Below are 22,276 nucleotides of genomic sequence, written 5' to 3'. Positions count from 1 at the left end.
AAGGCATAGGGCCTACAATGTTGGGATGTGAATACAACATGTGTCCTATTTCGGCCTTTTTTACACCTTCATCCCATTTATGGCAAAACAGGTTATCTTTGTACTTGCTTTGCAATAGGTATTTTGTCGAGTTGTGCTGTTTTGTCATGAAGGGCCCGAGAGGGCGGGTGGTTGCCCCCACCCCCCCCCCCCCAAACAAAATTGTCAAAAGAACCAAAGGTCCACCCAACATTTGTTTAAAGTTTGTGCGGCACAAATAAAACAATTTAAAAAGAGAGTGACCAAAATGGATTTAATGTGCCTTCATCATCAAACTGTTTCTCATTTATAGTGAAAAGGAAATCAGCCGGTGGTATTTAAAAACACGTCACAGTTATCTGAGAGGCGTGCGCGACCCACCATAATACAAAAACCCCGCCTAAACTGACGGTACTTGATGGCGTAAATGATGGGGTTGATCGCTGAGTTGGAGACTACCAGTGCCACGGATATCACATACAGAGCCCCGTTGAAGTCCAGCGGCCAGCCAAAGTTAAACATGAAGAAAATAATCTTGTTTGGTGTCCAGCATATCGCGAAGCAGCAGAATACTATGAAGAGCGTCTTGAAGACGTTCTTGCGAGCACGGACGAGAGAGGCTGCCTGGCCGCCACCGGCGGAGGCTTCCTGCTGGTGATGGACGGTGGTTACAACGTTACCCTCCCCTCCAATGCGACGAACACTTCTCTTCAACACGATAGTAATGTGAATGTAGGCATACAGCATTACACCTAGTGGAATGGCGTACTCGAACAAAAACAACATGGTGCCTACAACCTGGGAGTTCTCGTGAGTCACCGAAACACACGAATCGTGGCCGTCGAAAACTATGTACGTTAAGTTGTAGATCGAACTGACGCATCCTAAAACCCACACTGCCGTGATGATCAGAGCAACCATTGTTTTACTAAACCATCTCTTGTATAAAAATGGAAATATAATAGCAAAGTATCTTTCCAGAGTCAGAGCAGTGAGGCTGAAGGTCGAAGATGCGAAGAAAGCCCAGATGAAGAATTTGGACTCCCATACTCGGCAATACAGCTCACCACTCCAGCCCGAGAGCGGATGAGGAACCCCGACGTTAGCAGTTACCAGGGTTAAGAGTGAACCCAGTAGATCGATAACTGCCTGGTTGAAGATCAAGCTATTGGTCAGAGTATGCATTGGCTTTACACGATTAATGACTACACAAACCAATGTGTTTCCAACTACTCCTACGATGCCAGCACAAGTCTGTATCACTTGCAGAGAGATTTCGACACCCATGCTTAACTGTGCGATGTTGATGAGGAAATGTGACCATATCTTATTTTTGTATCAAACACTATGGTCTCCGTCTTGTGTAGCATATTTCCTAATGGTAAAAGATTTGTAGCCAGTAAGAGCAAAGCTCAATCCCACACCAGGCCTATCTGTGATTTAGTTATTGAAAGCAATGAATGCAATTCGTTCGTGTAATGTTAGATTACTTGGCGGTGACTTTATGGATCTTCCATTTCACTTGGCTTCGCCTCGTAAAATGCACTCAACTCCAGACTCAATTATTTGTTCAATACACGCAATCATGGATTCGTATAGGTCACAGTGGCAAGTTGCCGATAATAGCTCTCTCACTACACTGTGGTGCACTACTGTAGCCAAGCCATTCATACAAACTTACTGAGGAGGACTTTTTGGGGAGACTTGATAAATTTAGGCTTTAAAATGTATCCTAGTTGTATTGGGATTTTGAAAGGAGGCCCAAGCGAAAAATGACAGCCGGTTTGTTTTGGTACATTTGGGGATGGGTTTTTTTGCGAAATGCATACATGCCAACAATTTTGCAAATTTTGTTGTAATCTTCTTCTTTTTTTGGGGGGGGGGATCTGAACTATAGTTGTGAAAAAAACTTTGATTTATTTCAAGACTTTTTGTCTGTACCTTTCCAGCTGCTTTTGAATAGTGAAACAAAAATGGGTCAAGCCGTCGTTTTTGAAACTGCGTGGCCGGTGTGACAGGGGAACCCTATTATACACTTTAAGTCATGGCTACAACTGATAACGCCCTCTATTGAAACCTCCGAATATTAGGCAATCAGCGATCGCAATGCTGGATTGCTAACGCTAACCGATAAAACAGGCGATGTCATAAAACAGGCTATTCTGAAGAACAGACAGGAGCAACGTTTTGCCAACTTTGTGTACATTTTTAAAGTTGTGTATTGTATTGCATTGAACTGGTACACGCGTTAGAGAAACTAATTTGAAAAGGAGTCGATTGTGAACATCTCTGTTGCTGATGGAATGTTCCAGGCTATATTTAGCTATTGTGAGAAAGTTTCGGCAGTCCACCTGATGATTGTCGCGATCAGTTTGGTTTGAGAGACTACACATTACATGTAATTAGTTTTCGGACTGCCTGTCTGGCGATCCTGCCCCGTAATCATCTAAACAACAAACAAGCAAACAAACAAACAATTTGAGTCAATACCAAAGATAGACGGCTTCTATCTTTGGTCATCACCATGTCCATCTGAAACTAACCACGCCCAATTGCGCCAATCAATTATCGTACTGGCCCCGCACGCTCTTGACATAGTAAATCACAGTCACGTTACAGAACACCAGCGAAGGTGGTCTGGTATCTGCCTCGGTAGGTTAAGTTTAGCGTTCGGCGTTCGGCGTTCGGTCTGGCTACCAAGTGCGTGTAAAGTGTCTACTGTTGAATGTCGGCACACTAGAAATCCACGGTCATCATGCTGAGATAGAATACGGAAGTGCGAATTTTCGTACAAATTCAATTCTCAATCAATAATAATAACAACCGAAAGAGTTCTGTAAAGCTTCAGGGACAGGCTCATACGGAAGGTTTTCGTTTTTGTGTATTCGGGTAAGTTGTTTCCTATGTTTGTACTTTTTTTAACGACAGATTTATAACCGGAAGTGTTGTTTAGTTTACAATAATTTGTCAATCATGTCAATGGGAAAATCAACGTAAAAAAAAAAAAGCAATTTAAAACAATCAATGTATTGTTAAATGCTGTAGCTGTACAAACGCATGCTAGGATGGTTTTCCCCTATTTTCGTGGTACTTTCTCAATCAGAAACGGTCATCATTCTCTACTATAACCTAACTATTTTCCGTTTTGGCTCCCAACTTACGGTGAACTTCGAACTCCCATTATTATTATTTATTTCATATCAATTGAAAAAGTGGTTTCGCCATTTTTTACGCGATATTATTTTAATGTTATTTTTACCATATATGTAGGCATAGCCATGTAGCCATAAACATAAGGCTTCATATATTTTTTACCATTGCAATGTCAGCCTTTTTTTACACTTATTAGAATAAAGATTCTGCCGAGTTATCAATGTAAAATGTAAATGTTCAAACAACTCGCCCGTTGGACAACTCAATGGTTCAGACAACTCGAGTCGAGTTGCGACGGTTGAGATGACCCATCGACGGATAGGACAACTGGATGACTCAGACAATTCAACAGATGGCCAAGACAAGACGATTGCCGTGGTTTTCCCATTCGCGTTCCATTTGCGTGCAGCTGACCACTGTACTGAGTTGTCTGAACCATTGAGTTGTCCAACAGATGAGTTGTCTGACATTCACATTATGTACAGTATGAATCAATCTACTATCCAATCTAGATTCTAGAATCAAAAAAATCATCCTGAAATTATTTTCCTAGAAAAAAACTTCTTTCCTGAACTTTCCAAACATTCTAATTGTTTTGAAAGTACTAAAAAAAAAAATGCAAACTCCTGAACAAACGAGCTCACAATCAAAGCCAAAGCGCTCCTAAAACACAAATTTTCAGGTAAGAAAACACAAGTGAACCTGATCACGGGGAATTTGAGTTAAACTTTGGGTTGAACAAAGAAAAATCTTTGCAGGTTCAATGCAGGTTCAAACTTTTGCATCATGGCTATTTGCTGATTGTGACGCACTACTTACAATTACATGTATGTAAGTGTGTTGTTCTGTGGTATACTGTATAACCTAATGTTGTACATGTATAGATTCAGGACTGTTACCGGTAGTGCTGGGCGAATAGTGAAATTTTGTTATTCGGATACCGCTGGCCAACTATCCGAAATTAACCGGATATTCGAATAATTTTTCGCCGTTAGAGGGCGCTATTTAATAAAAAATAAAAAATAAAAAATAAAAAAATATTTTTTTTTGCCGCTAGAGGGCGCTGTTCGTTTGTGAATGAGATCATATGGGCGGATTGATATAAGTTTTAGACAGTGTCACTCGGTTCATTCATAAAAATGACCGGATTTAATTTAAAGATGGCGATTTGCTTTTTCTTTTGATCGTGATTGACTCTACGTGAAGGAAAACTTTTGTAATCTTTGAACAAATTACGTCAGAAATGTCATTGTTTTAAATCTTCACGGAGGTGAGCATAGTTCAATACTTAATATATGCTGTTTTAATAGAAGTTTCATAAGGATTCAGAGAAAACATTCATGTCAGTTGTCGCCCGACGTCCGCGGATATTCGGATATTAAAGAATATCCGGTTACTCGGTTGTAAGTACAGAAATATCCGGTTTGTAAATAGGTATTCGCGCCCTATGCGGATATCCGGTTAAGAAAAAAAAGGCATTCGCGGTTACGAATAGGAAAACCTATTCGCCATTAACCGGATATTCGAATAATTCGCCCAGGCCTAGTTACAGGTACACATGCTAACAGTAGGCAAACAGTCACTCGTCTGCAGTATTTTGCTGATTGTGGCGCAACCACTTAAGTGTGTTGTTTTGTGGTGTACTGTATTATGAAGCATTGTACAGCGTAGCTTCAGTACTATTACCGGTACACATGCTAAAAGTAGGCAAACAGTCACTCGTGTTTGGAGTGACTAAAAAACAAAATACATTCTTAGACTCGGGTACCATAGTTATAAATCATTTCCTCATGATTGTTATTTTAAACACTTGTGTATGTTTTTGTTTTTCCCCGAATGATGCAGCATTGTTTCCATTTAGCCGAGGGATACTACCACTACACTGGTAGTGCTATCATAGGGTAGTACATGCAAGAACCTAAACGATCAAACCACCAGTCTTTGACACTGACAGGAGCCATCTTAGAAGACGTGCATTGATGCCGCCTAGAGAGGGAGACAGAGAAACAGGCAATTCCTCAAGGAGAATGAGTGACCTACTCATATGCTTCAGTTGCTGTACAACAGACCAACCTCCTCCTGTGAGTATAAAGTGCTATTCACACGACAGCAATTTAACAAAGGTCCCTTGCTTTAATTTTAGCGTGGTTGTAAAGTGTAGCAATTGTTTGTCAAGATTTTACGAAAGACTGCCTTTGACAGTACACAAATTGTTGTACTTCACACAAGGAACATTTTGTAAGATTTTATAACCATGCCAAAATTAAGCGACGGACTCTCGCTACATGGCTCTCGTTTGAAAGGGACTTGAAAGACTAGTGAGTTTCTCTTTACAGAGGTTACCTTTCCTTGCTCTATGCCTAAAGTAAGGACTGAGAAAGGAAAAAAAAAAGAAATTTCCTACAAAAGTTCCTTTGTGTAGAACGGTTTACCTGCTGAGAGATTGCGTAATGAGCCCACCTCAACTTCTTTCACTTCTATCATGTCGTATGTACTGAAATTTATGGACTCATTGATTTGTTTTTGTTTCTAATAACTCACTGCCTATTTTGTTTTGCCTTTTGTTTCTGCTTCTGGTGGTGTAGATGGCTGTTGTTGCTGTGGCGTTTCATGTTTGTTTCTCCATTGTTCTGTGTATTGCTTTTTTTACAGAGCCCCTACAAATACTTTATGCGAGGGTGTATACTACGAGGTGAAGTTTACCACTGGTCACAATTGAAAGTTCTTATGTAAATGCTTTCTGTGCTTTTTTAAACTTGACTTCGGCATGATAAACAGTGTGTTGCTGAAGTGAGGTTGAAATTAACTTTACATTTTCTAATTTTTCTGCCTTTATGCTTTCTGTGCATTTTTTAGTTTGACTGATTACAATTGTATTACGTTGGCATGAACAATGTGTTTTTGCTGAAATGCTGAGTGAATGAAGTTAAGCTGAAAATTCACTGCTGGTCCAGGTCACAAATAAACTTTGCCTCCCATTCTTTCTTGTTGTGTAACATTTTCTTTTTAGATAATATTCAACTATTCTTTAAAGTTGATAATCAAATCAAAGGTGGTTAATTTTCAAGAGCATTTTTGGGGGCGGTGGGGAAATTTGCATGACAAAGTATCATTGATGTCAGAGTTGAATTTAACCAATGGTTATAATTGACCATTGATATACTATGTACCTATACTGTGTTTTTTTTGGGTTTTTGGTTTTTTTTTTTACACTTTGGTCTAGTTTGACTTAAGTGTGACCATTGCTCCATGGTGGGACAACATACACATGTTGTAACGTTAATTTCTTTGTAGGTTCCAAGTTGATATTTTAGTTTTTGTTTATTTAGGCCTATGTTCAACTGAGATTATTTTTCATTATGACGTGTACGTATAACTGAGATTTATATGTCTCAATTTGTAGGCTGTTTTGGTCTGAACCTTCTTTGACCACAACAGTTTGTAATAAAACAATTTTTTTTTGTTCATTGTTTATATTGTAAGGTTAGTGTTTTAAAGGCCTATTTGATTGTTATTTAAACTTTATTTTACTTTGTATATTTTATCTCTTTGTAATTTGACTGCAATTCAGCCTTTTGCTGTGATGGTCTTTGTTTTAATTAACCCATTTCAAATCAATCAAATTTTCTTCTTTATTTAATTTCAGGCAGGAATGTTCCTGATTAAATTTGTTTTTGAAAATAGGCCTACACTGTACATGTTTCAATAACTAATTTTGATTTTTAATTATAATTAAAACTTTTATCATGTATTGGTATGGAAAACATTGTAGTTATGGAGTAAGAGCTTAATAGTTTTATTTTATACTTTTCATGTCATTTGGTGCTTGGTGAGATTTCTGTGTTTATTTTATCTCTTCATCTCATTTGTTTGGACATTACAGAAAAGGCGGAGAATAGACCGGACAATGATAGGCCTTCCAACAAATTTCATGCACACAGGTCACATAGGGTCAGGCGACATGTCACCACAACAAGAACAACAAGAACAAAATAATGTAAGTCAATAAGTAGAGATTCGTCAACGATTGGTAAAGAAGTGAATGGTAACCAGGTAACTAGTACAATTTACTACTTGACTACTCGCGCTTCATAATAGTCACACTTTGACACTAGTCTTGAATGATCTTTAATTTCCAAGATGCATTGTGTCAAGATATTTGACGCAGGCACAATATACATGATATTGTAGAATTCATGTTGGGAGGATTGAAGGATTGTGTCACTGTAAATTATTTTGTTTTAAATAGTCGTGAGTGACACAATGTGTTCACCAAGCAGGTAGTCGCAACTATTTTTGTAGTAGTTGTGGCGGCACGATAAGTCGAAAAACGGTAGTCGCGAGTCAACTGAGCAATCAATAGTTGCAACTACAACACTAGTCCCACATTCCTAAGAGTAAAGCCTAGTTAACAAGTGAAAAACAATCTGTGGGGTTGAACAAAGAATCGACTAGAGTGGGATTCGAACCAACGACAACCGGATTAACGTGCCGGCGCTCCATCAACTGCGCTATCTAGCCCTATATTGGCGGTGTCCCTATTTTGGTCGGGGTGCCAGTCAGAAGCCATACAACCGTTAACTAGGGACACCGCCAATATAGGGCTAGATAGCTCAGTTGGTAGAGCGCCGGCACGTTAATCCGGAGGTTGTTGGTTCGAATCCCACTGTAGTCAATTCTTTGTTCAACTCCAAAAATCATTTACAAATTTACATTGTACCCAGTCAGTTTCCCTTGTGGTTTATATTGATAAGTGAAAAACAATTTAAATTTCGTGCCAGAGTACTGAAAATATAATGTTTGCAGTCCGCAACTATCAATGTGTATTGAGGTTACCACTATCGAAAACGTTCTAAGCTCAGCCAAAACTTATTTTGACATTTTTGGTATCATCATTGTTTAATCAAAATCATCATCAAGCCATTTTCGTGTCTGATATGAATATTGTCTGGTGCAATATAAGCACCATTACGGTATGCGCTGTCTTGATCAAGGTGCTTATTTGTTCATTCAGGGATGATATTGTTCAGCCTTTTGGCTGAATTTAGACTTTTTTTGTTGACCTGGTCGAGAAAATCAGACAAAGTTTGTTACTGTTTCCAAAAGCTCCTTGGAATCTATAACCCCAGGGGGGTTACCAAAAGGTAGCAATAGCATCATTTTAACATACCTTTGAGTTTGTATCCAAGTTTCAAGACTTTTTCGTTAACAATGAACCTCACCCCTGTCATTTCAACCTGGCATTGCCATTTGCAACTCAACGCTCAAACTTACACACAGTCATGTCCTTCCACATGTGTGAAGTTATACAAAGTGATGAGTCGCAGGGGGGAAATCTAACTAACTGCCCCTTGAAAAATAAACAACTGCCCCTTTAACAAGATGGCACGTAACTTTAGGAGGTGCTTATTAACTCTTCCAAAACAATGATGTAAAATGTACAGTACAACATGTACAAGAAATACATTAAGGGTAAATATAATACTTCATAATTGATGAGCCATTATGACTCATCCCTCAAGGGTGTTGTGGCTCCTGCAAGAAGCCACCAACTCCACTTGACAATTAAAAGTAAGCGTCATTACACAAACCTGAGTCCCACAAATGCTTGGGTCATACTTGAAGGCCTACTTCCTGACGTCACTAGGCTGTTTTTGCTGCGAGTGTTTTAGTCTAGCACGGCTCGGCTTTTGCAATTTATGGTTGATGTGAAAATTGGTATTGCATTTACAGGAAGTATGAACTGAGCTTAAAGCCATTGGACACTTTCGGTACAGAAAAACAAAAAAAATCACAGATTTACAAATAACTTACAGGGTTTACAGAAGGTAGTGGTGAAAGACTTCTCTCAAAATATTATTCCACGAAATGCTTTACTGTTTGAGAAAAAATTAAAACAATATCAATTCTCGATGTCGAGAATTACGGATTTATTTTAAACACATGTCATGACACGGCGAAAAGTGCGGAAACAAGGGTGGGTTTTCCCGTTATTTTGTTCCGACTTCGCAGTTAAGTTTTTCCACATGTATGGGGAAACACAATTTGCTGACCAAGACTTCGTAATGTGAGGGTGTACAATTAGTCAACTGTGCATTCTCTAACTTAACTGCCATTTAATAAAAATGACACAAACAGTTTGTTTATTGCTGAGTGAATGGAAAGAAATGAAATTCACTGCTCGTCATAATGAAATTTTGAACAAAAGGCTTCCTATTGTTCTTTTTGTGCACGCAGTTTTATTTAGGAATTAAGTTAGGCCTACTCTTCAAATTTGATGAAGATGGTCAATTTCTGTGGGGTTGGGGCAGTGGGAAGTCTACATGACAAAGTATTATTATTATTTAGTTTTATGTAAGACTTGAATTTCACTCATGGTCAAAATTTAACATTTTATAACTGCTTTCTTTTAATTCTTTTGTTGTCTTTTTAGCTTTTAGCTTCTTCTTTTAGTTTTTCAAAAAATAACCTATGTACATGTAGGGCCTACCTTTCTGAGCAAAATTGGTTTTGCCCAATGCACATGGGATAACAACTTGCATGACAGATCTCTGTTACTCCTTGGGCTGATAATTATGTACTTCTAAAGATTATACCTGTTCTTGTACAGTTGTAGGTAATTGTTATAGCTGCTTTTAAACTGTATATTCTTGTGTGTTGTATTGAATGTACATGTACACCTGTACACCCTGGGGGTGGCCCATGTAGAACAGTTATTGAATACAATTAATAATTAGACAAAACCAGTAAAAGAAGTTCCCTGTTGATTTAGTGTTTTGTCATACATGTCATATCTTACATAAATATCTTATATTCTCTTTTCTGCAGCATTTAAATTCTATCCAGGTGCAGATGCAATCCAAAGGTGGATACAGTGAAAGTGGACAAAGAGAGTTTCAAAGAGATACAATGGAAATTAAAAGAGTACCAGGTAAGAGACCATTAAACTTAAAAAAAAAATAATAATAAAAAAATATTAAATAAAATCAATGATATTGATACTATTCTCGGATAGTTAGTTTACCCACTCAGGCCTGTATGCTTCGTTTTTGAAAGGGCAAGGGCACCAAGGAATTTTCTCCTTGGTAAAAGGGCACTGTATGAAGAAATTTCTACTCTGGAGCATTCCAAGGGCACCAAGACCAGAAGGCAATATGACCAGGGGACATGGAGACAATCGTCTTTATTGCCTCCGTGGAGTATATGGCATGGTGGTGTTATCTCTTCTCGCCTTCGACTTCCACCTCTAGAACTCAAGTTTGAATCACGCTGGGGCACTGTGTGGATGGGATTTCAGTCCCAACCTTACTGCGTGGGTTTTCATTGAAATAATTCTCTTGGGTTTTCCTCCCACCTCTGAAATTTAAAGACACTGGACACTATTGGTAATTGTCAAAGACCAGTCTTCTCACTTGGTGTATCTCAATATATGCATAAAATAACAAACCTGTGAAAATTGGAGCTTGATTAGTTGTTGGAGGTGCGAGATAACTATGAAAGAAAAAACACCCTTGTCACACGAAGTTGTGTGCTTTCAGATGCTTGATTTCGAGACCTCAAATTCTAAATCTGAGGTCTCAAAATCAAATTCGTGGAAAATTACTTCTTTCTCGAAAACTATGTCACTTCAGAGGGAGCCGATTCTGACAATGTTTTATACTATCAACCTCTCCCCATTACTCATAATCGACAAAAAGGTTTTATGATGATCATTATTTTGAGTAATACCAATATTGTCCACTGCCTTTAAACTTCCTTCCAATTGTCTTCTCTGCTTGGATTCTTAGACATTACAGCCATTATACATGTAAGTTCGACTTCTGAGAGTCCTTGGCTTCACAACCAGAGGAAATGAAATAAAATGAAGTGGAATTTCTTTGTGTTGTTGAGCTCTCCTGTCCACCAGTAATCAAGTTTAATGTAATTGTTTTGAATTGTATTCATTTTGAGGCCTTGTTTTGAACCCATGATTGAAATTTCTTTCAAGGGGGTGTTGCTGAAGATCACCTCCACATCTTTTAATCAGTAGACCAGCGATCAAGTTAAATTAAGTTTATTTGTTTGTTTTTATTCATTTTGAGGCCTTATTTTGAGCCTAAATTGAAATTTCTTTGTGTTGTTTAACCCCTCTGCACCTTTTGTTGATTGGAAATCTTGGAAACAAAAAAGATATAATGACAAGGGTGGTGTCACTGGTGTGCAGGGCTGCATAAAAAAAATTGTTAGGGAATTACAAAACTGTCAGGGCCTAACTGCAATAAGACCATTGTGGATTTTTTCCCCGACCCTAGGGAATTTTCTTAAATGATAAGTGAGAAGGAAAAGGCCTCTACACATGAGAACAGAGAAAGATTTTCAAAGATTTAGGTATAGCAATGGGGAGAAGTCCGAGTAAAATGAGTGGGAAGATAAAGTGCTGCTTACTAATTATTTGAAAGCCTTATGTACAAAAGGTCGCTCAAATATCGTGGGCGAGAAAATCAGACGGGACTGATGACTGGAAAATGAAAATTCCTCCCCCGAGGATGAACTGAAGATTCACACACGGGTCGTCACTTGTTTACCTACATGTACATCCCGTACATGAGCTATGTACAAAAGCCAGAGGCTGCCTACTGTATTAATAAGCATTTCCTGATTGACTACAAAAAAAGGTTTCCCACGTCCTGGCTGCATAACCTAATGCTAGGTCGGCCACGTATGAACTCGGTGTTTCCGCCAGGAAGCTAGAAATTGGAAAGGAGAAGGTTGTCTTTTTTTCCTCCGAACTTCCATGTTGCAGTATTTACAATTGATGTCACATTAGTTCCTTTGGCACTCCTGGAAATAAAAACATTAGGGCCTAAATAAAAAATTAATTCTTGTAAAGACTTGGACCTTGATACTTCTGGCTATGTCTTGTTCCCCTCGTTAAAAAGTAATAATGTGTATGGGTTCTCATCCTACAAGGGGGCCTTGACTGTTTTCAAGGTTTTCCCCTCCTTCCTCACTTTGGCTTGGGACAAAACACTTCTGTAACTCGACGACCCGAACTTTATGCCATGACCCTTAACTTTTTTGAGAAAAAAATGGAAAACAAAAAATAAATACAGGATTTGAGACTAATTATTTCATGATCCACAGTGTGTGTAAACGGTTCCCATCGTCCAGTGACAAATATCCACAATGCAGCGCCCTTGTGTTGTCATTAAGCACATTCTCCAGATTTGCACAATGTGCAGATTGTGCGAAATTCTATTGAATCATCAGCTTATGAGCTGTCATACTAACAGAGTGCAAATCTGCAGATTGTGCACAGGTTTTACTCGATCAGCAGATTCAGCTGCCAATACTGAAGATTGCCAACCGGACCTGATGGTAAAGGCCTTGAAGGCGATTGCCTTCATGCCCCCTGGTCATTGCCTTGGTGCCCTTGAAATGCTCCAGTAGAAACTTACAATTTGCTCATACATGTAGGATGCCCCTTTACCGAGAAGAAAAGGCATCGCTGCCCATGCCCTTTCAAAAAATGAAGCGTAACAAACCTGAACTATAGACTGTGCACCCCAAATGACTCGAGAGTTTGACCCGTACTCAAGACTGATGAGTCGGATTTTGTTTCAGACTCGAGGAATAAAGGGTCTATGTACTTTTTGTGGAACAAAATACAAAATGTCCACAGATTTACATTAAACTTACACAGTTTGGAGATAATGATAGTAGAAAGCTTCCCTGAAAATATTACTTGCTGAGGTACTGTAGTTTTTGAGAAATGAGTAAAACAGAATTTTCGTCTCGGTGATCATGAGACGAAAATTATTTTAGCATCTAAAAACACATTTTCATGACATTGTTTTACTCATTTCTCAAAAAACTACAGCCCCTCAGCAACTACTATTTTAAGGTATGTTTCTACTATCGTTATCTTCAAACGGTGTAAGTTTAATGTTAATCTGTGGACATTGTGTTGTGTGTGACAAAAAGTACCCAAATCCTCTATTTATACCTGACTGCTAAATATGTCTTCTTTATCTTTTTATTTGTCCCTTTTGCAGAGCCCGATGAATAGATCTGTTCCATTGCTGTTCTTCTGGGAAACTTTCTGCGTTTTGTGTCTCGTTTTTGTTTGTGTCTTTTTTTTTTTTTCACGTCAGACAGACAATTTTTTTATGATAACCATGTGGCGATAATCATGAAGTATGATTGCTGGGCATGCCACGATCTCAGTGTCGGTTATCGTCAGTGCACGCAATCCAGATTATTTGATCTCACTGAAGTTGGGATTATTGTAAGCATGTGAGGATTTTTGTGCACGACTCCCCACTGGATTAACAGCAGCTCGATGAATGTTGAGGCAGTGTGGATGATACAAGATGGAGGTTGCATTGGACTCTACAAGACGCCTGTCAAAGCAGCCCTGTTGTAAAGGATGCCTGTTTTGAGCACACACTTCCAAGGTAACGGAAAAATCTGAAGCACGTGATAACAGTTCAAATACTTCAAAATCTTATTAAGTGGCAGTCAGTGTCTTCCATCTTTGACTGTTTGTGTATTGTCTTGAGCTTCAATGTGACTTGTATGGTATGATAAACTTTCACACACATTTGTCCTCTGAAGGGAATTTGATTTAATGAAGCAGCCGTCGATTTCACAAAACTCTTCCTAACTTATTTGTAAGACTAATGATAGGAATTAGGACGAGTCCCAACCCTTCACTGTAAGCATGCAGACCTTAAGGTTAATCCCAAGTTGGGACCAGTTACTCGTCCTAACTCTTTGTGATATCGACGGCTGTATTGATTCTAAAAACATGTAAGTTCCTACGTGTATTATAGCCATTGAGAGCGTTGTCTGAAAACAAAAATAACCTTATTGTCAAACAATGTACGGTAACTTAATGTACACAAACATGTATTTCAGTTTCTTGAACCACTGGTGTCTTGAATTTGCCAGCAAGATTGTGTTTGACATTGTCAGAAAGACCAGGGGTTTAGGGAAAAAGTACAGTATTTTTAGTCTTCCACTTTTTTTTTCTGTTCATATAACATACAAAACACACATTAAAGTGCAAGATCTTGAATAAGAAAAGTGCTGTTGATGTTTTAGTACCCCTCAAGCGCATCTTGTGGTCAACATGAAACAAAACTTGAGGTATACAATGTACATGTACATCTGTGTAAGAGATTGAAAGAGACGGGGGAAATGTCTCTACCTTACACCATCATTGAATCAAGTGGCCTAGGATATATGGCATAGATTTACAAGAAGCGGTGTTGAGGTGTACCACTCCTTTCCTAAGAGTGTGTTTCACTTACAAACAATAAACATTTTTTAACATTTGCTATATAGAGAAAGCCTGACCTTAATTAATCAAAAGGTTCAACCCTTTCCTGCAGAACTTAAATGCTTGACCACATGAGCCGCTAAAGTTGTTAAAATGTTTGGTACACTTGGGGTTTGTCAGAATTTTTACTTTTTCAGACATTTTTTAGGTGGGGACTATTTTTAAATAAGACATAACGTTTTTAAGCTCTAAATGACTTCGTTGAGAACAAAATTATATATTAATTAATGTAAATGCATATGAGTAAGCAAATTGTTTCTGTTTTACCTAGATGTAAAAAAAAAAAAAGAGGGTATTTTTGTCTTGTGGTCAACCAATTTGGCTGTCAAAATGTGTATGGGATGTATTTCTCAAAACAATTTGCACAAACTTCATATATTATTCTAAACACATTTTTTTTTTGCATTGAATGGATGAATACTGCAACAATCTGGAATACTTGGAAGTAGAAGTTCTCAATGTCTGGATTAAAGAATAAAACTAACCTTTTATGAAACTTGTGCAATTCTAGACAATCATTATGCAAGGTTTAACATCCAACATTTATAGTGTTTTGTGGCAATACAGGATTTTGATGTACGCGTTTAGATGTGCATACGGCCTGCCTTACATTATGGTCACTTTAATAGCAACAGAGGTGTTATTCGATATGGTCTAGTATGGGTCAACAGACTACATTATATGGCCTGTATGCTTTGTTTTTAAAAGGGCAAGGGGGTACCTCCAAGGCATTTTCTTCTTGTTAAAGGGCACCCTTTGAGGAAATTGTAAATTTCTACTAGAGCATTTTAAGGGCACCAAGGCAATGAACGGGGGCATGGAAGCAATTGCCTCTGTACTGAAGTATCAAGCCTTACTTGGTGCCCCATCCAAGTGCTCTTTCTAAAATAAATTGCCTCATCCTCTCAAAGATGGAATTCTAGGCCTGCCATCTGTCCTTACAGGCCTCGGTTTGGGTACCGCCCCCCCCCCCCCCCCCTCCGCCCCCCCGGTTACTTACTAGCTCACTGATGCTATCCAATCAAGCACCTTTTTGTGGGAGACAATTCTGAAATACTGCCATGTATGAGAAGGGTAGCCACGTCTTGTGGTATGTCTAATTTTTTGTGTGGTTACTCAAAAGTTGTGACTATAGAAAGAATTTTTATTTCTAGTTTTTTTTTTTTCTTCTATTTTTTACTTATACAAGTCTTTGTACAGTTTGTTCATTGCAAACAGTATGACAAGAAGAGTAAATACGCTTTTTATTCAAAAATGAACAGTGTGTCAAGCAGTGTATCAAACCTTTAATTAAAAAAAATGAATGTCGTTTCTTACCGGAAACGATGGCAGTTCCTTATAACAACAATGCATGCTATTGTAGTTACAATATAAATAAGTTCAACAAAAGGTTATCACTTGGGATGCTACACTTTATCCTTTAAAGGTAATGGACACTATCGGTATTTACTCAAAATAATTATCGGCATAAAACCTCATTTGGTAACGAGTAATGGGGAGAGGTTGATAGTATAAAACATTGTGTGAAACAGCTCGCTCTGAAGTGGCATAGTTTTGGAGAAAGAAGTAATTTTCCACGAATTTGATTTCGAGGAGGTCTCGAAATCAAGCATCTAAAAGCACACAACTTTGTCTGATAAGTGTGTTTTTTCTTTCATTATTATCTCGCAACTTTGACGACCTATTGAGCTCAAATTTTCACAGGTTTGTTTTTGTATGCATATGATAAGATACACCAAGTGAGAAGACTGGTTTTTGTACAATTACCAATACTGTCCACTGTCTTTTAAATGAATAAAATATACCTTTCTAAAAATCAATAATGATCAGGATTGTTAGCTTTTTGATATGCTAAGTTCTTCATTCTCCCCCCAAAAACTAAGAAATATCCTTGGTGAAGTTGATATTCCCAATTGTGTGAAATAAGAAGTAGATTATTATATTCTGTTTAAACTTGACATGTAAATCTTATATTGTATGATAGCGAAATATACATGTAATGTAGAGTTTATCAGTGTCAGTTGCCAATGTATGAAAAAAGGAGATTTTTTTGTTCCAGTTATCCCTTCTTTTTTGTTTTGTTCAGTTGTTATGTTCATTGCCAAATAAGTAATTGTACATTGTTTAACGAGGCAGTCGCAGTGGCTGAACCAGTTTTGGTTGTTTGGAAGACAGTTGACACGTTGAAAGCAGTCTGAGTAATTATAGCATTTACACAAACACACATGTATTTAAATTCTGCAGAGTAGGTTTCCAATAACTGAAACAGCTTTTTGCTGCTTTTCTGCAGCCTTAACATAATGCAGTGGTTTGTAGACATAGGTTCACTTTTGGTGTACCAGTTTTCAATCAGACTTAAAAATTCAATGTCCCTAGTTGTTAATTAGTTTGATAGCTTTGGGAAAGCTATGAAAGACATCAATCCATTGACAGCTAGCGTTACAGCTGAGTCTTCTTGGCCCATTTTTTTTTTACAGCTGCTTAAGCACAACATGTAGCTAAGCACAACATAGTTATGCTTCTGAACATAGGATAAGGTTATTGGCTACAATACCATGTTCAATTTGTGACTGTTATCCTGTTTGTTTTTGCTTAGCAGAAAGATGTTAAGCATCATTCTCTGCTTAAAGCAGCATTCTCTGCTTAAAGCAGCATTATCTGCTTGAAGCAGCATTCTCTGCTTGAAGCAGCTTGATGAAAGTTGGCCCAGTACAAAATCACTTAAAATTGTGATTTTAAAACAACCAATTAACTATGGATGGATGGTTGAATAATTCATGTGCCAACCCTGAAATCTGTATATTCAGAGATTGCAACTAACCTGAAATGTTGTAGTAAAAGAAGGAAATCTAAACATTACTGTCTCAGTTAAGGTAGTGTTGCTAATGTCAATCAAAATCATTCTACCAAAATGTTGCGTTAAAATGTATAATGGTTACATGTGTTTAGTAAATAATTGAGTACAGACTGTGTGAAACCCAATTGAATATAAAAATGTGCTTCCTTATGGCATGGAGATTAGTGTGTATTGATCTGCATGTGCTGCAATACATGTTGAATTTGTTTTCTTGTCACTGTGTGGATATCATCTTACAGTGTACGTAGATCATACAGTACAATGATAAATGATAAAATTGGAGAGGTAGTGCTTTCTGCTCTACCGGCCAGGCTTTGAATTGATGACACCCAAGCCTACATCCGTATGGACTGTAAAGGGGGTAACCCTGTTTCAGCACTAGGAGTAGGGGGTAACCCTGTTTCAGCACTAGGAGTAGGTGGCAACGGCCTAAAAAAATAAAAATGTAACCCACACCTGGAAGTGGCCTTCAGGCCTTGTGTGTCTGGTGACTTGCATAAAAAAATAATAAAAAAATAAAAATAAAAACTGGTTCAGCCTTTTTGACAGCGTTTATTTCCAAACCTTTAATTGAACCGTGCATTGTTTGAAAGCACGAATTTGCATGATCTTGTAAAAAGTTATAAATCAAAAGAATTAGACTTATTAATGAAATAAAAATCAGGGGGAGTGTGTACGGAAAAGTGCCTTGGTGTATAAAATATGGTGCAACGTTTTATGTTTTTAAAAACCTTTTTTTGTAAATAGTGCATTCGGTAAAGGGGGATTTAGTTGATTGCTGAGGAGGCAGCCGTCAGAGGAAGTGTTCTTAAACAGGAAATATCCTTAATTGGGCATTGCAATTCTCCCCTTGAGGAAGTGAATGAGCAGAATTTAGCGCCAATGCTTACCGTCTGTTATGTTCATTATGACTTCTTATTATGTGTAAAATTGTTACATGTTGGTAAAGACTATGACAGTTCATTTATCATGCTAGTGGTGGGAGAACATGTACATGTACATGTACATGTAAACTGTAATTATCCAAACTAAATGAATGTGGTGAATCTACTCATTGCAAGTGGTTGTGGTGGTTTTTTTAATTGCCACATGGGAACGCATTGAGAATCTAACGGTGAAAAACTTATTTTCGTAAACTCAAAACTGTTTTATCTAGATATATTTTTTTCTATCGGTATTACTTACATGTTGATGTCCTTATTTACTATCATGTTGAATTAGAACTACTGCTTTAATGAAATTTGTTTGTCGGGAATATATAAAGAGATGATACAGAATTGAATTAAATCTGTCCCAGGTAGATATCATGCAAAATTTGTATTGAAGGAAGGGTTTATACATCATCCATGCATAACCTTTAATCACAAAACTCTCTGAAAAGATCCTGTGAAATACATGTACATGTAGCTCAGTTGGTAGAGCGCCGGGCATGTTTATCCTGAGGTCGCAACTTCAAGTCCCGCTCTAGAAATATTGCATTTGTTCAACACTCCAACTTATTGAATTAATTTCATGTACAAATCAATAGGGGTACAGCAAAAAGTGATACTCTCCCCTCCCCCCCCCCCCTCCCCAACAACAAAAAAAAGTAAGAAAGTAAATTTGCAGACCTGAAATGTGTATTGTTTTCTGTGTTTCCTACATTAAAGTCGTACATCTGAAGGTTGAATGACTTATTTCACCTTGCTAGAGTTAGTTGCTTAATTTGTATAGTCATGAAAATAGCCCACAAGTGTCTTTATATAGTACCCAAATCCCTGTTAGAAAACATTCAAATTTGTGATCAATGGCAAAATTAACCTGGTGGAAATACAGGTCTGGCTACAAAAAAAAAACATGAGCGAGGACATGTACATGTACAAAGAATTTCTAGTAATATTTAAATACACTCTAGCTATCATAAACTTGATGTACAGTATGACTCCATCCTATGGTTGTATACATAACTGGAATTGGTACTGAAGCTTTTGTGGAAATAACAAACTGTCATCTGATAATGACTGAACTGGATGATGTTCATTTTTGCCATTGGTGTTTTTCTGCTCTCAGACCAGTTGGTTTTCAATGTTTGGACAGTTTTGGAGAGAGCTTTTTTTTTAAGCTTGAAATATTGAGTGAATTATTAGATACTAAGTAGGCTATGGCCCTTTTATAAACCACATCTTTGTAGGCTCCATCTGAATTTTTGAGTCCCCATATATAAAGTTCACATTTTCAAAAGGATTGATAGAGCTTAAGTCGTGGTTTTAGCACTGACCTATATTCCATGACAGTATGATTTCTGAGACACAGACGCAAATTTATAAAAGTAGGCTTTACTTCAACTAATTGTGTGCACTCCTAATGCCAGGCTGTTGCTGTGTATTGAGTTGCAAAGGTTAAAGCGAATGTGCAGCATGGATTTCTCACAGGGAATGGTCAGTTCATCTTTCTGTGAACATTTTGTGTACACTTAGTTTTTGAAGCAGCAGTCTGACTTTCATCAAAACAGAAGCTCATAAAACTTTAGGCAATTCCTGGTTTTGCTACCTTTGGATTTCTACTACATTTGTAAAAGCATGATTTCTCATAACAATGATAATTGCTTCAGTTCCAACTATTTCTCAGGGATATTGGTGACTGTACCAACATTACTTTCGTTTGTGCAACTTTTGTACTTTCTTTTGTTTAAAAAACGCACACATTTTTGCTATCATTGTACACGTGATTTTTATAAGTGGTGATGTACAATATACCATCCCTGACCGATTATTGACGCTAAATGAAGCAGGCATTTGTTTTTTTTTAAAATGACTTCCCAGTCTTTCTTATGTTCACCCACAAACCATGTATACTTGTAGCTGTCAATTTTATGAGAGTCAAACGTTTACTGAAAGTCAAAGGGGAGAGTGGTTCTGAAACAAATTATCTACCTTTTCTTATGGTGTCAACATTTGACCTCCTTTAGATTGCCCTTATACATGTATGGTAAGATATTTGTAAAACAAAATCATGTACAATTTTTGTAACTAGTTAAATATCCCTTCTGACGAACAGTAATTGTTTTTCTTTTTCTTCTTTTTTACTGTGCATGGTTGGAACATGTAACTCAATGTTGAGTTATTTGATTTTTTTTGTATTAAGCACAACTCTTTACATACTTTTTTATTCTGTTCTTTATTGTTTTTCTTGAAATTGTATCTTTCATTTTACATTCCATGCACCAGTTATGTCAGCTGTCATTGTATTTATTTAGGAGGGAATGAAAGTGAGTTATAATTTCTTAGAATCTTTTAATTATGTTTGACGTACATGTACAGTGTAGTTGTATGGGCCTGTGCGCACAAAAGCTTTGACAGGAATTGCAGTCAACTCTTGTTAAAACAAGATCTAGTTTATAATATGACAGGAAAGTTTTTATAAGAGGAACTCTTTTTATGAATACTTCTTTCGTAAAAGATCTCTGTGTAATGAGGGTGGACTGCACTTTGAAAATGCCGGTTGAGAAAGTGTGATTGTATAAATTGTATAAGAGAATTGTTCAGTTGCCTCCTTACAAAAAAAAATGCAGATTGTATTAAAGGAACACGTTGCCTTGGATCGGTCGAGTTGGTCTTTGAAAAGCGTTTGTAACTGTTTATTATAAAATGTACATGGGTAGAAAGATGTTGTAAAAGGAGAATACAATGATCCACACGAACATGCTTTGAAATTGCGTGGTTTTCCTTTTACCTCGTCGACTAACACGTCCGCCATATATGGGAGTCAAACTTTTGACTCCCATAAATGGCGGACCGTGTTAGTTCGCACAGTAAAAGGAAAACCACGCAATTTTGAGGCAAATTTGTGTGGATCATTGTATTCTACTTTTCAAACATCGTTCCAACCAAATGCATTTTATTTCAAAAAAAACGGTTACAAATGCTTTTTACAGACCAACTTGTCCGATCCAAGGCAACGTGTTCCTTTAAGTATCAGACTCAACTATGCGCAAAATGACAACACATGAACCATCGCATTACATTCATACAATACAGATACTGTTGGTTCACAGAGTAAATTTTGACACAGTACAGTTTAGCAGAACATGTTTTATCAGAAGCACATGAGGGAAAAAGAGCTTAAATCTATTTACGTATCATCCTCCTTGATGACAAAAAATTGCTTACTGTTTTGTTTTACAACTGAGAGTAATGAAGTCTGGTTTTTGTGATCATACACTCCCCTTCCCCCCTCTTCAAACCAACACACTTTTAGTTTTGACTACATCTTGTGCGCATTTTTATTTGTCTTTTTTTGTGGATGGTTTTGTTACCAGAAAGTTTAGAGCTGTTGCTATGTAGGTTAAACGTGGCCATGGCAACAGGAACTGAATGTGTTATATTAAGAACTGGTATGCACTGAAATTTAGAACTAATTATGCTGTAGCATCTTGGAACTTGTAAGTTGAAGGCAAGAGGATCCGGAGGTGGTTTTATTTTATAAATCGTTTTACATTGACTCCGTTATGTACAAGATTCTATAAAAATGTGAATTTCTGTTTATTCGTTGTACATTCAGGAGCTTTTTTTTTAACTATTACTTTAAAGATTTTTTTTTTTTTTGCGGAGAAAAGGCTTTTTATGGGGTAGAAACATGGTATTTATAAAGCGGTGGAGTTTAGCATAAAAGATTTGGCTGATTTTTAAACAGTGTTTGCATTGTAGATTATTATGATTTTTCTATTAAGAAACAAGGTTTTCAAAATTTTAAAAGCATGTAGGAATGCTTGGTATTGTGTACAGGTTAAATTCTGCAATGGAAATCAGTTAATTATTTTATTATGGATATAAAATCGAAAGTGGGTGAAATGTGCATCGTTTGAGATTAAATAATGAATAAAATTGGACACATATTATGGGTTTACCCCCAGTTGAATTATTGGTCTCGTTGTCTGCTTGTCAAAA

At 37.3% G+C, this 22,276-nt stretch overlaps 2 protein-coding genes across 2 annotated transcripts; one reads left to right on the top strand and one right to left on the bottom strand.

The window, feature by feature from the left end:
* Window positions 1–342: 342 nt before the first annotated feature.
* Window positions 343–1,305, bottom strand: LOC139937320 (neuromedin-U receptor 2-like). Its single transcript, XM_071932424.1, has one exon. It carries the CDS (start codon window positions 1,303–1,305, stop codon window positions 343–345), a length of 963 nt encoding a protein of 320 aa, XP_071788525.1.
* A 1,395-nt stretch (window positions 1,306–2,700) lies between these two features.
* Window positions 2,701–22,247, top strand: LOC139936900 (CDC42 small effector protein 2-like). Its single transcript, XM_071931716.1, has 5 exons — window positions 2,701–2,907; window positions 5,017–5,252; window positions 7,055–7,168; window positions 10,000–10,102; window positions 13,206–22,247. The coding sequence occupies exons 2-5, from the start codon at window positions 5,151–5,153 to the stop codon at window positions 13,217–13,219; spliced, it is 333 nt and encodes a 110-aa protein (XP_071787817.1). The 5' UTR covers window positions 2,701–2,907; window positions 5,017–5,150; the 3' UTR covers window positions 13,220–22,247.
* The last annotated feature ends 29 nt before the right edge of the window (window positions 22,248–22,276 follow it).

This window comes from Asterias amurensis, chromosome 5, assembly GCF_032118995.1.
Source record: "Asterias amurensis chromosome 5, ASM3211899v1".
Lineage (NCBI taxonomy): Eukaryota > Metazoa > Echinodermata > Asteroidea > Forcipulatida > Asteriidae > Asterias > Asterias amurensis.
Note: the sequence above shows the minus strand (reverse complement) of the source record. Positions and strands in the feature narration are given on the sequence as shown.